Raw genomic sequence first — 15,134 nt, forward strand, 5'->3', positions numbered from 1 at the left:
TTTAAGGATTGAGTTGGACTCTGTGGCAATGGTTTCACAGCTTCCAAGTGACAAGTAGGAGGTGCTGAATGGCTTTATTAATGAGCTGGTGAGGAGAGGGAAGTGGGAGCTGTGAAAGGCATAAAAGGTGTTGGGTCATTTGAATTATGCATGTAGGGCGGTGGCCTCGGACATGTTTTTTGTAGAAGCGTCGCCTTTGTGATGCAGGGGACTGTAAAGCCACATCACAGGATTGGTTTGTCCAGAGGAGTGAAGGATGACTTGTAGGTTTGGAAGTGTTTTTTGGTGGGTTATAACACAGTAACAATGTAAAATGACCTGATGACATGGAAGGATAGCTCGGGAGTGGGGAATTTTGGGGTATTCTGGGAGGAGCTGTGGTGTGCGTAAAGCTGGCCCCAATCTTGAAAGGTCAAGGGCTACAGTATTGCCTTTTTGTATTTTTTGCCTGTTGCTATTGGCAGTGAGTCTGTGGGGTGAAGAGTTGAGGAACAAGAGGGCGACATTTGTATCAAACAATATAATAGTGGTGTAAGTGGTGAACAGAATAACTATGTCTAATGCATGGTTGTTGAAGATTCTGAGAGAATTATTCTTGCTGTGCTTGGAGAAGAACACTTGGCTTATCTAAGTGTAGGAGGCTGGCTCACTTAGTGGTTGAAGCAAGGTGGGAGAGGTTCTCTGGTTTGGCCCGAATACGACGAAGGAAGGTCTTCATGTCCCAGAAGACCTGTGAGACATCGGGCTGTGAAAGCAGATCTAATAGCCGGCGTTTTCCCCAGTGAGGATGTATCGACCGGGATGGAGGGAGTGCACAACACTGAGTGGCTGACGCATGGCTGTAATGGGCAGGGGTTAAAGATGTGACGTACGGGCATGCTGGAATTTATTTTGGGTCAAATAGGAAGAGTTTCTCTGCCATTTCCATTGGGGACAAGCTGGCAGGTATTTCATTATATGAGAAGATATATGATGGAGGTATGACCCATGAAAGGAAGAGCTGGGTCAAAGGGTGTTGGGTGGCTGGTCCTGACTGTACAGCAAGGTACCCCGAGTAAAGTGTTCAATTTGGATCGGGGTTCTAAGGGCAATATAGGGTAGACAAGAAATCAAGTGCATTTCTGCTTGGGAGAGTGCTATTCAGTTTCTAAATAATAATAATCATACGCTTTGTCTGGTTGAATACAAAAGTCACTAAATAAACCTGTGCTCAACCCTTTGGTAGCTTGGCACAAAGAAGTTAGCCTTAACTTAGAGGCAATGTGTGAATTATCTTTGCTGTACTAAAACAGCAATAAAGTTGACATGCAAAATAATACAAATCTCAGAATGAATTAGAAAAATTGAATAATTTAATAAACAAAATTACATTAAAATGAAGAATTTTAAAGGTTTTAAGTAAAAACAGCCCCTAGAAGCACAAATTTCCAATGAAAGTCAATGGTAGTGGTAGAACAGGATCTAGACGCTATTTGACGCTGGCCACGAGGGAGAGATATCAGATATACTAACTAGATTTGGCCTTTACCTTGTGACTTTACCCAATGCATTACAGAAGTACACTTCTAAAGCCCCCCAGGACCTCAGGTGAGGCACTTACAAATTCACAGGGTAGCAGGTAGATGCTGCAGCAGGGTTCACTCCTGATCACCGGGTCAGCTGCAAAAAGGACCTCTTTCAGCTTGCTGCATCCTTGTAGCTTTACCAGGAGGATAGCTGTTACATAGATCTTACGTGTTAGTGTGGGTTTCCGCGAGCGCTGGCATCCCCACGCTCGTGGGAATCACGCGGGGTGTTTGCTTTCAAGTGGGGATTCGGAGTGTGTGGACTCGGGCTGGCGGTTACGGGCATTGATGTAATGGACCCCTGGATGTTGAACACGCATTAAACCATCCTACGAATCCTGACCTCTCTTGTTCGTCATTTATTTACCTCATGAAGAAATATGATGCTTTTTCCTACAATAGCCTTATGACCCTTGGAGTCCACTTCTTTCTCCTGGGTACAAGAGGGAGAGCAGGTCAAGTCTTCAGGGCTCCTCTTCAGTTCTCCATAGGTCCAGAGGGTGTTCTGATTTCAGGTTCTAAGGATGACACTTTTATGCACAAAGCCAGCTTGAGGGGGGGGGGGCACCCCTTTTCTAACTCTAAACTTGGTTCTTCTGATCAATTTCTCCTTTTCTTTTGGGTTTTGCCAGGCTACTGTAACAAAGGCATGGGAAAACCTGGTGTCAGGTTCTTCTGTGTGGGCCAGGGCAGGTTCCGTTGAAGTGTAATCAGGGCAGGGGCACAGCTGATTCCTAGCCATCGTCTCAGGAAGCCCACACCTTCCACACCCAGATCCCTTTCCACTGTCTGGCAGCAATATGCATCTCACCACAGGAGAGCCTTTAACAGTTAGATGACCCTGAACACTGAAATAAATGACACATTTGGCTGAGGCAGGAAAATGCCACTTTCTAAAAGTGGCATTTTCAAAACAGAAATTTTAAATTCGATCTTGACCATTAGGTTAGATTTTAAATACCTATTACAATGGCTTGTAGAATCATGTTTTTAGCTTGTCCAAACTCAAGTTTTGCATTGTAAGGCGTTAGAATGTAACCCAGTGCTTTTTTGTTAGAAAGCTTTTCTTTCTGCAGTGAAAGCAACTTTGTAGTTTTTTCACTGCTAAGATATGTTAAACTTTAAATCTACATGTCCTCATTTTTTATTACCATGCACCCTGTCCTATGGGTATGTATGGCCTACATAAGGGGTGACATAAGTATTAAAAAAAAAGGTTTCGGTTGTTGCATGAACCCTGAAGATGGTGGCCACACAGCCTTCCCAAAAACAATCCAGCCGAGGCACCAAAGCAGAAAAAACATAGTGCGACAACTTACAGCTGCCAATCGTTGGCAGACACCATGCCCTGCCTGCATCTCTCAAGGTGTGACCTGCGAGGTGCAGGGCAGCAGAGCATAGCAGTGAGGCAAGCCCACACTGAAGGAGTGTTGCCGGGTGCGGGAACCCTATCCTTGGGGACCCTCCCATGCAGCCCCACAAAATACACTGGGTACGAGAGACAGGATACTACAGCAGCTGCCTGGGAGGTGCATGGTGGAGAGGAGGCATTGAGTCTGGAGCAGACACAGCGGGGGTACAGAGAGGCTGGGGAACTCCCCTGGAAAGAAGTATACTGAGACCAGAGTCGGCCCCTTAGGCCGTCGGCCAGCCGATGTGAGGAGGAAGGTGGGATTTTCGATTCAAGGGTAGGCCCAGGGAGCAAGAGCCACTGTGACACTGGGCACGCACATAATGCATCGGCAGGGGTGTGACCCAACTGGCGTATGGAGTGGACTGCCCCCGGGAGAACAGAATACCACCCAAGCAGAATATCTGGCCACAACCCCAACAGAGCCCAGGGGCTGCGAAGCTATTACAGCTCCCATGCTCCTACAACCCAGCAACAAACTGGTGTTGGTCTTCTGGGACCTAGGTTGGCTGAGCTTTGCACAGTCATGGCTACCTCCCAGGAAAACTGAATACTGCTGAGCAGAACACCTAGCCCGCACATTCAAATGAGCCCCGGGTCCACGAAGATGGTGCAGCCGGCACACCGCTGCAACTCAGTGACAGGACGGAGCTGGTCTACTGAGCCCCGGATGGGCTGAGCTACGCACAGCCATGGTGCCCAAAGAGCAGGGCAGCCTTACCACGATACAGACCACCGCCGGGGGGACTAACCACCAGGGGGACAGTCACACTCAACAAGAGGTTAAAAACTTGCACCACCTACCATAGACCCCATCGTGGAGAGTAACAATTCAGGCAGCAGTACTCATATGCCACAAATGCAGCTGGTCGACATGGGGAAGAATAGACAGAGGCTGCCCATGTGCCTGGGATGTATAGATACATTCACAAAACCAGGGCCAAGGGGGGAGACCCGTCTGACAACCAGAGCCTGTCCACTGTGCCCCTCACCGATTCAGCAACTACAATTTTGCAAGCCATACACAACTCCAGAATCTCTCTGGAGGGGAAAATTGCGTAACTCAGCATTGACCTCTGTTGAAAGGTGTTTTTTTAGTAGGTGCAGGCAGGTACCTGCAACTAGTAATAACACCATAATCACAAATACTCTCCAGTCAAGTCTCGCTAAATTAATCCTTGCTCAACCCTTGGGAGCTTGGTACAATAACAATCAAACATCAATTTCTAAAAATATAGAAGATTGTTAGCTTTAAAATGGCACCAAAACAACAAAAATCCAATGTAGGGTGCCGGAGATAAGATTAAATGCGAAAATGTGCTTTCAAGCGCCTAAAAGTGAAAAGCGCTAACAACGGCTATCTAGTCATCCTGGACCTGGACCAAGTCAAAGTTTCATGCCAACCTCGATGGAGTACAGGCATTGTTTGTGTTGCCTGTGTTATAACTTAGATTAGATGCAATTAAAAGTTGAAGCCACAGAGGGGCGAATCTCTACCTCTTTGTTGCTTGTCAATCAAGTGCAGCAGCATTTATGCAGCTCAATGACCATGGTTTACTACAACTTTATCAAGTGTTTTGCCAATAGAAGAAATAGATGTGCCAACAGATACCATAACGGGCATTGTTGTGCAATGCTGAACTGCGCAGCTGCACTTTGCACCATGTCTGTGAGGTGGAGAATAATACCAGAATATTGCCAGATTTGAGATGCCCAGCTCTGGTGTCTCTTTTTTAACAATGGTCAACATACGCCAAGGAGGGGTGAACTCATGCCTCTTTTTCAGATAACAGGAGTATGTAAATAAGTTTCCTTTAAGATAAAAAAAAAGCTTGCAGAGCTCGGGGGTCCTGTGCTTGTGCTGTATTGCCTTAGATACTGCAATGCTGAATATATATGTATATTTCTGGAAATTGATGCATTTTTTTCCAAATGAAGGCTGCTGTATTCTTGGTTGTTAAAAACCTCTTTATAATTATGTGTTTAATGTATTTATTTTAATCTGTTACTGACCCTTCTAGAATGAGTTCATAGTTCTCCCCTAGGACTGTGTAAAATGTTGCCTGCATGTCGCTCATCTTATCTGTCAGAGTTATTTGTGGGGAATATGATCAGTTTATCTCGAGAGTGCAACAACTCCATTTATCACAAGCAATATCTTGAGTGTTGGCTTTGCCAATGCCTGTGATTTTACTTAGCTGCCCCCATGCTGATGGATGTAGTTGTGGCAGCCATCTTGAATTGTGTTTTTCTACTTTTTAAAGACAAACCATCCCATTGTGGTCACTTCAAAGGTACACACATGCTTGTCAGCCATTTTGGAATGTTTTTTCTTTAGCTTAAAAAAAAATATATTTTTTTCAAGAAAAAACATTTCAAGGTGGCAACTGCTCACTCGCACGCATGCACATACACAGACAGTCATCTTGAAATGGTTGTAAACTACTTAATGACAGCCGCCTGACAATACCATGGACGGCGATGGTGAGACCTTAAGAGGGTTTAGGGGTCGAGCAGGTGTGAGGGGGTATTCATTTATAAAGACAAGTGGGGTGCCGAAGAGAGTGAGGAGAGGCAGGGACAAGCAAACTTAGAGGAAGAGAAGATCTATTCCAGGCACAACAGCCGCAGCCTTTGCAGGTAAGAGAGGTGGGGCCAGGTGGGGATGATTTTCATTAACGACGACGAGGGAAAATTAACAAAGAAATCAATTTCCCATCATTGTTATCTGTTAAAATCACCCTCACCGGGCCCAACAGCTCCACCGCTTTTACTTGCACAGGCCCCGGCTGAGGCACAGTGAGCCAAAAACACTCCTTGTGTTGGACAGCCACAACAATGGAGAGGAAAGCATGGAACTGGGATAGACAAGAAAGCCATTGAATCATAAGCACAATGTGGACACAGTGCCTACTGAAAGTCTTTACTGGATGCAGAATTGTAGAATTTTTCTCCCCATGCGCTAATTTGCAATATTGCTATGTCATTGCATAAATAGGAGTACCAAATATAGAGCTTGTTGTTAAGGTCTGCAATGCAAGATGTGTTGTAGAGAATGCTCTCCAGCAAGTAACCCCATGCTACTTTAGGACTGCTTTGTACATACATAAGGAACAGCTGAGACAGAAATGAGAGGCCACTCCATGCTGCACACATGCAAATGAAATATGGCAGAGAAGTATACATCAAGAAGAGAAATGACAATACGTTCTTTAAATCTACTTTCCTTGGTCTACTAAGGTAATTGCGAGACGTGGAATATGTGGCCAGTGGTGTGTAGAAAAAGTGAATAATACACAGGGCTCTGCAATCCCTTTACTAAAAACCTGTCTCTTATTTTTTTATAATCGGGGACTTGTGAAGCACCAGGTCGCATCTCATAAAGAAATTATGTAGGAAGCTGGCTCTCTATATAGGGCACTGTAAAGAGAGTCCAGTGGGTCGTCAACTAGCTTACAGAGGCAAACAAGCATTGGCATAGCCAATAGGTCTCGCCTTTGGGACCTTATAAGTGTTTAGTCATGCAACAGATGCATAACTAAATGCTTATAAGGTCCCAAAAAAGAGACCTATTGGCTATGTCAAGCGTCCGTGCGGCCGCGAAAGTGGAAGTGATCGCGATCGCGATCAAACATCAAAGCGGCCGTGCGGCGGCGAAAGTGAAAGTAATCTCGGTAAAGTCTGGCACGCGCGCCCGCGCACATGCACTGTAGCTCTAGGCTGGCCTGGTAGCACTTTTTGCAGCCCTCTCAATAAGTCTCGCCAGACCAGCGCATGCGCTGGGTCAGGCGAGACCTAAAAAGACTATGCATTTGTTGTACTCTCAGAGGCAATAAATTGGAAACACACTCAAAAAATAAATCTGAGACAAAATTGGAAAAATAATACTTCTTTTTTATATATGTCTCAAAATCAAGAACTTCATTCAAAGATAAGTAGTGTTTTTGTAAAAAATGTACACAGTAAGTAAAACGTTCAAACCTATGCGCTTTTATGCACAATGCAAGCCCATGAAAGGAAAAATCAGTGATGCATAGAGTTAGGTACAATCAGTTTCAGAGGTTAACATTCAGGGTTTGGAGTTGTAGTGGGCCAAAGTACCGCCAACAGTTCTTCAGGAACTGCTCGGGCTTACCAGGAGCAGGGTGCTGGTGAGCTTTTAGCTGGGTGTGCTATGGTGAAGGGGGGGGCCACCTGAAATTAGGCTGCATAGAGACACTTGGGGACAAGCCAGAGAGCTCTCAAATGGGGGCTTAGGTCACAAGGGGTCTTGGAGCACGGAGGAACAGCCGGTTCTTCGGAACCCAGGCCAGGCGGCTCAGGTGCAGACTAGTTAAGGTGGCTGGGCTTGTGCGCAAGAATGCTCCTTATAGTTCCAGCAAACAGCTGGCAGGGGCAAAGTCAGGACAGCTGGGCCAGTCATGAAGTGGGTCTCAGTGATGCTGACATCCCTTGACGGCTGCTAGAACATGGTGCAGTGGGAATCCGGACAGGACTCTCACTGTTGGTGTTTGGTGCAGGGCGTTTATTTCCCAGGTGGTTGGTGCTGCATGGCTCCATATGGTCCTGGTGTCTTCATACTCATACTCAGTGGGAAACAGATCTCACCTTCCGGGGCACGAGTACCTTCTGCTATTCGTCTGCAGTGTCAGTCAGGACAAGGAACTGCAAGACTGTAGACCGGACTGTGCTTGGCGGTGCCTGCGGACTGTAGGCAAGTGGGTCCTGTCTCCAAGGAACACTAGGAAAAATGTCAAAGTGCTTGCAGGCCACCGAAGGCTTTGGTAGTTCTCCATCTTTCAAGACAAGTCGCGATTGTCAAGAGAGTTGCGTGTGGGCAGGTTTTCATGCCAAAAGTTCTCATCTCTTCTGCTGTTCTCTCCAGGCAGTACCTCTTCTTCATCCTTCTTCTCTTGATCCTTTGAATCTAAGTTCTTGGGTTCAAGGGTGCCACCTAAATACTCAATTTAGGTGTGCAAAGGGGAGTGACAGGTAGTAACCAACGGCCTATGTACCTTTAGGGGTTCTACGCCCACTACATGACCACATTCTGTGGGAAGTGGCCATAACCCTGACCCTAGAATACTACTCCTGCCCAAATCAAGATGGGGAAGCCTGAAAAGTGGGGTCCACATCAGCTGGTCCACCTTAGGGGTGATGCTAGCTGAAGGTGAGTACATCTCCTAATCTTACTTATTTTTCCGCCTGTCTTGCAGTCAAAAAGTAGGGTCAAGACAGGGGGGTGGGCTTCTCACTATCTGGAGAGACATGGGTCACATAACAAAGGTGGCAGGGCCTTTGAAGCTTCCTGCCCAGGCTTTGTTCCTGACCTCCGAGAGCAAATGTTCTCACCTCAGGGGGTCAGGAACTTGTCTAGGGTGGCTGGCTGGTCGAGACCAGTCAGTAAACACACTAGGGATCGGTAGGTTTTCAGGGGGCACCTCTAAGATGTCCCCTGGGTGTATTTATTAATACATCCAGCACTGGCATCAGTGCAGGTTTATCAAGACGAGGTGTTTGCTACCAAAAACCGTGGGGCACAGTCAAGCCATTATGTAGCTGGGAAACCCGTAATGACGTGAAACCAGCCCATGTACTGGGTATGGCTTCCCTGTGCACTTGTGATATCTATGGGTGAACTTAGATATCACAGGGACATATCCACTGATGGAGATATGTCCACACATGGGTATAGTGCACCCTGCCTTAGGGCTGTTAGACCTGCTGTAGGGGTGACTTACCTATAACACATGCAGTGCTGGGTAGGCATGGCACACAGGGATGCTTGCCTTGTCAACTCTCTGCACCAAGTCATGCAGGCTGTAATGGCAGTTTGAAGAAGCTCGGTGAGGGTCCCTTAGGGTGGCACAATTTGTGCTGCAGTCCTTAGTAACCCTCTTTAGTTTCAAAGCCTAGGTATCAGGGATACCACTTACTAGGGACTTACATGAAGCCTAAAGTGGTGCCAATTGTGCAACAATGGTCCAGTTGTAGGGAAAAACACTGGGGACCTGGTTAATAGGAACTTGGCATATTTTCGGTCAAAGTTGCATCAGAAACAAGGCAAAAAGTGGGAGGGGGTAACCATGTCAAAAGTGGCACTTTCCTACAAATGACATAGCGACGTAACTGTAATAACTTATTACAGTTTAGTTCTAACGAAACAATGCCTCGTGCCAGAGCCAGCAGCTGAGGCGAGAGGCAAGTCAGGTCACCGAGCAAAATTAAAGCAGCTGTTTAGAAAAAGATGCCTGTTTTTATAGCTGTAATGAACAGAAAGGAGATATTAATGGCAATATGTTTATATTTGCACTCCTCAGGTAACTATACAAAAGTTAGAATTTTTCTGCATGTTTCTACACAATCTGAGCTACTGCACCTTTTAAACACGCATTTGCAATCATGTGAGTTTGAGCTATTGGCATTCTAAATGATAATGCCTTTATGTATGTTTTGTGTTTTTAAACCTACATCAAATGCATTCTTAGTTATAACCAATAGATCAAACTCTTGAAAATGTGAGACCTATTGCATTGCCATAAAGGGCCTTCGTATTGTATGTTACATTGTAAATATTAGAGGAAGAGCCTGGCGTGATACAAGTAGTGATAAATTTGCAGTGAAGAAGTGTAAGTGTTGTAAATCACATGGACACAAGTGATTTGTAATATAAATAAACAGAACAAGATAGGCTTGTGTGTGTGCATGAAAAAACAAAACATACCGGAGAATGAAGCGCCGCGACAAGCTTCTGAGTGACAAAAACCTTCTGGCAGGGAAAAAGCTCAGCAATGTCTGGTGAGATGCCGGCGCCGTACACGACGGGTCACTACTCATGACAGTGATTAAAATAGAATTGAAGGAAGCATAAAGGGTGATTGGACCAAGAAAAAAGGGAGATGGGGAGTGCAGATGGCTGTGTAGAGGAAGGATAGATGGAAGGAGGAGAGGTGAGAGAGTGGGGGGGTTAAGTGCCGGGTTTGATTTATCGATATTGGGAGGCTGATGAACCAAGTGGACTCGCACGTATATGAGCCTGTGCACGCTGCATTCACAGTCCTCCTTCACTTTTTCGCATTTTAACCTTTGCTCATAAGTGTATTTCAATGTTGTATTAAGGTGCCTGGCGACGGAGCACTGGCCGGCCAAGGCTACTTCCCGCCCCTCCTTCTGTTACCTGGTGTTGTGTGCTCGTCTTGGGTGGGCGATTGGCAGCGTGGTAAACATACAGAGACCAGAAGGCAGCCATAAATTAAGCGGTGATGTATTGGGAAGGGTGGCTGTTATTGTGTGAGCTCCAACTTTTTGTGCGAGAAGTAGAGAGGTTGCAGCAAGCGAGCTGGCTAGTGTATGCTGCTTGTTGTGGCTGGGGGCTATGTAGGTGCCGAGGGAATGTGAGCAGTGTCATCTAAACAAACAGAAAAAAGATAGGCTTGTGTGTGTGCATCAAAAACCAAAACATACCGGGGAATGAAGTGCCGCAACAAGCTTCTGAGTGACAAAAAGCTTCTGGCGGGGAAAAAGCTCAGCAGTGTCCGGTGAGATGCCGTCGCCGCACATGACGGGTCACTACTCATTACAGGTTTAAACATACAATTTCAAGCGTATACCGCTGCAGCCGCCATTGTCCTGATTAGTGGCTCTATAAATTAGTGCTCACCCACCAGATAAAGCCCACCATGTCACCCCGCAAGTACACGATCCAGTCCGGATGGGCGAGATGAAAAGGAGACAGGGCGGTAACAAAGAAGCTTCATTTCAAATAGGAAGCAAGCATAAACGATGACGCCCACTAATAAAAAGAATGGGCAGGGCTTCCACTCCACTTCTAAAATCTCCTTGATTACAAGAGCCCTCGCAGAGCGAGCAGCGCATGCGTGCTGCAACGATAGGCGAGACCTAAAAACTGACTTGTATTAAAACGATTCTAATATTATTTTCATTTTGCAACTCATATCTAAAAGCTTTCCTAACTGTGTTTCATTTTGCACTTCAGATAATTTTTTTATTCTTCATGTTTACAAACAATCTCTCTTTTTCATACGAAAGAGTCACGCACCAAGAATTTAAGTGATTTGTGGTAAAAGTGATGGTGTGACCATGTATATAAAGGAATAAAGTACCCCCTACTGTATATGATAAGGCCATACCAAGTCACCTTGGAGTTCCATAACCTTTTAAAGGAACCTCTTTTCTCCTTCATCCTTGTTCTTTTATATGGTCATGGAACTCGATGGTGTCTTCCAATATACTTACAATGCATGGCAGAGGTACTTTAACCCCCGTACATAGCTGTAGTCACAATCATTAGTTCTACAAAGAAATAGCAATGTGTTTGTCACTTTAATATTCTCATTTTGGTTTCCCTTCTTGTTTTTCAAGATAATTTGTCATTCCAATATAATATTATTTTTTTCATTTTCCATTTTATTTTTTCTCTTTTCCATTCAGATTTCGTTATGGCCTCATCAAGCATGACAATGATGTCACCCTTATCGACCATGCCAGTAATAAGATGTAAGTTAGACGAATCATTGATTATATTCTTTGTGTGTTTATTGGGTAAAGTTAAAGAGACAGATAAAGTAAACTGTATGAAAGATGGGAGTGAAGGAAGGCAATGGGAGGGTTACCTCAATATGGTTGGAAATGTTTCCCCCAAAGCACCGGACAAGAAAATCACTGAAGTGCCGTGTTTTTTTTTTATATCAGCTTGCTAGGAGGCGCTTGGCCTTTTTCATCAGCCGTGCTGCCAATGCAAAGTATGATTGAAGGTTGAGAGGCATAGTTAATGATCATTTTTGGCGCTGGGTTGTTTAAGCCCCCCAGTGGATGTAATTAGCTGTCTAAAGACAGGTGCTGAGACATCGGGCATGAAAATATTAATTTATCAAGGGAAATCAGAAGTATAAACATTTCTAAATTGCAATGCAATTGTGAAATCACCAGATTTTAGGGGTATATACTGTTGCTCTGTAGCGAATCAGATTTCAAAGCATCTTACTTAATGTGATGGACAGACACAATAAATTAAATTCACAGGATATAAAAAGGGAAGGTATCTAAAGTAGAAAAAAAATACCACAGCGGTTGAATTTTGAAAAGGTTGAATATCACTGCAGTAAAGATTTCCAAATTTGAGTTTCAAATAAGGTGAGTGGAGAGGCAACGTTCTTCTCTTTCAAACGTCCAATATTTCTTAACAATAATTCAATTATTAGCCTACTTTGGAGGTTTTCTGATGTGAATTTTCATATTAAAATCATGATTTCTCATCCCATTCAAATTTGTTTTCAGGAAAATCATTTTAAAATTAACTGTGGAGATGGAAAGTATTGTGGAAATATGGATTTTTCTGATCAGTTATGTCCCCTATCTTGGACCCCAACGGTTCCATGTATGAATCACCAGTACATGTATGTTCCCTCCAGTTCCAGTTATGAAGACGCAAATACATGTGCGTCCACCGTCAACCTGTCCTCTGTCAGATCCGCCATGAATAGGCTGGATATTCCATTCCTAAGTATGAAAGGCCACCGGCTTCATATGGCTCAGTTACTCCATTTTGCAGTTCAGGCGAGTAGGCCCCGATTCTGCCATCAAGCTTTTCTCTGCTCTCTGCCTCTGACAGCTTCAGTTTGAGCCCACATCTGTATCCATGAACTTTGTCCTACTCCCTGTGCGGCTAACGGTGCCTGCCTCGGCCGGTTTGCCTGCCTGCCAAAAACTGTATTTCACCTTCGAGTTATCTGCTTCGCTCCTCAGCCGATGCATTCCTGTCTAGTAGTTTAGGTAAACATTTCCTTCAGCTACCAAGCAAAGGGCCCGGCCTCTCTGTCCTCATGCAAGTAATTCATAGCCCTGTTACCATGGGAGGTTTCTGCCCCTTGCATCTCATATAGACACTTGGACGCTTGTACACGCACGCACAGTCAGTATAGAATAGATTCTGTCCGAGAGTCCTTCTTTTGTGGATAACATAGTTCTTTAAACATAGGATGTTAGATATGATTTGGGATTAGGTTGACTTGACCCCCAGACTTCTTGTCTCCACATGTAGAGCTAAATGTCAAGTCCCCTTCACCCCCTAGTTGCACGTCAATCACACGTCATGCTGCTGCGCGCGCATCTATGCCAAGTATAATCTTATAGATCCACCTATATATGACATCATAACCAATTATGTTCCTTTTTACTCCTTATTATGCCCATTTTCGGTTACGCATGCGAATCGTCATTTTCCTTATCAATTGTTACGCCTACCGCATTCGCTTCATTGTAATGTATGTTCTATAAAAGTCATTTCTTGTCAATAATGTATGTACTTCACTTCCTGAACCTCCGTGGTGATGGAACTTGGAGCAACCGATTATAATCGACCATTGGAATAAAGCCCATTCCGAACCTCTAATACCACGGATTCTGCCTCTTATTTACTGAGCTATTTTATTATGTTTCTGTATCAAATTAAGTCCCGGTAATTAAATTATTTACCACATGAATGGCGCCCGAACAGGGACACTTTCTCATCTCACGCGCCGGCGGTGAGTTGCAGGCCCGGTCTCCTGCCACAGCTGGACGGACAATAATGCGTACCAGCAGGATTTCCTGTATCTCCCTCCGGTCAAGCGGGGGCGACTGAGGCTGCGATCAACACCCAGACGAGGCGGTGAGAAGTGCGAAGTATCCCGACCAGAGCCTAGCTGAGAGAGCAAGATCCGAGGTATACAGAGGCCCACCAGTTCCCGAAGTCCGAAGTCGAGTCCAGTTTCCGACGAGTCGAGTCGAGTCCAGTCCGGTTCAAGTTCAGTTCAGTTTCCGAGGCCTTCCGTTTCCGAAGCTACCCGGTGAGTACCATTACTGGGGAGGCATTCTGACGTGCACATAGGTTGTGCCGGTCAAGACGGGTTTGGGTACACAAATCCGGTCTGCACTGTTTCAGCAGTGTATCTGTACTGTTTAGCAGTATATCTGGTATATCAAGTATATAAATTCAGAATAAATCAGTTAAAGTCGAGTATTATGTTTTAGTGATTAAGTTTTCTTTAGACCGTCATCATTATTGACTGTTCAGGTAAATGTTAAATGTTAAATGTTTTAAGTACGTTCTGCATATTGTGGTGTGAATGACTGTTCATTATCGTGTTTACTGTATTAAGTTTGTTCAAAATCAAGTATCAGATCAGTTCTCAATATGCCGCTCTTCTCGAAACTAAGACAGATCACTACAAGAAAAGGGGTACTCGAAGAAGCCGTTCCTATTCCTCCTAGGGACACTCCAGGGTACTTCATGTATCATAAACATGGCTTAGACGCTATATTATTTCTTGATTTATGGGTAGACTACACCAAGGAATTACCAGAAAGCCAGAGGTGGCCCACAGCGGGAACCTGGGATGCAGAGTGCATCATGAAAGTAGAGGAAGAGTTATGGAAAAGGAAAGTCAGACAGTCACAGAAAGACGCCGTTGAGTTATGGCGTAAAGAATCTCATAGACGCACAGAAAAAGCACTCCGACAGGAAGAAAAGAATAAAGAGAGTTCAAATAAAGTTCGAGAAAATTTATTAATTGAAGAAGGTATCCGAGTGAAATCAGAACAAGTAGACAGACAAAGAAATGCCCTTATGAATGGTATGTATCCCCTTCTGGCCGAAGGATTACCTAAGGCTACTCCAGAAATACCGAAAGACTTGCCACCCCCATTATTCCCGATAAAGGTACATCCTAAGGGGCATCCTAGAACCGCAGAAGATGTTTTTCTTTCCTCATATTTAGATGACGCAGCTCCCGAGTATGCTAATTCCGCCCCACATAGACCGCCTACCAGGGAGGTTCAACGCCAAGATCCAGTACCCGTATCCCTACAGCAACAGATCGTGTCACAAGTTCCGGCAAGCACATCTGTTTCCGCATCTGTTCCTACAGCTACTTCTATAGCAGTGTCCACACCTATAGTTGCTGTGTCGCGTTCAACGAATCCTTTCACACCCGACACCCCAGATGGGGCTACGGGAGGTGCTACCAACATTTTTTCTACGCCACCCAGAATAAATAAACTTACCTTTCAAGAGTCAGCACATTCACGTACCCCCAAACTCATAAATGCCCGTACGCTTAAGGAACTTCTTGTAGATTGTAGATATGACCCTGTGCCCG

The 15,134-nt window shown here is 44.9% G+C and overlaps 1 protein-coding gene across 1 annotated transcript in view; it reads left to right on the forward strand.

The window, feature by feature from the left end:
- The window catches only part of LOC146860908 (uncharacterized), an 850,962-nt gene that overhangs the window by 53,004 nt on the left and 782,824 nt on the right, over positions 1-15,134 (forward strand). Inside the window, exon 2 of the mRNA XM_085644903.1 lies at positions 11,428-11,493. Coding sequence (XP_085501029.1) covers positions 11,428-11,493 — 66 coding nt within the window. The remainder of the gene's footprint in view (positions 1-11,427; positions 11,494-15,134) is intronic.

This window comes from Triturus cristatus, chromosome 3_1 (genome assembly GCF_964204655.1).
Source record: "Triturus cristatus chromosome 3_1, aTriCri1.1, whole genome shotgun sequence".
Lineage (NCBI taxonomy): Eukaryota > Metazoa > Chordata > Amphibia > Caudata > Salamandridae > Triturus > Triturus cristatus.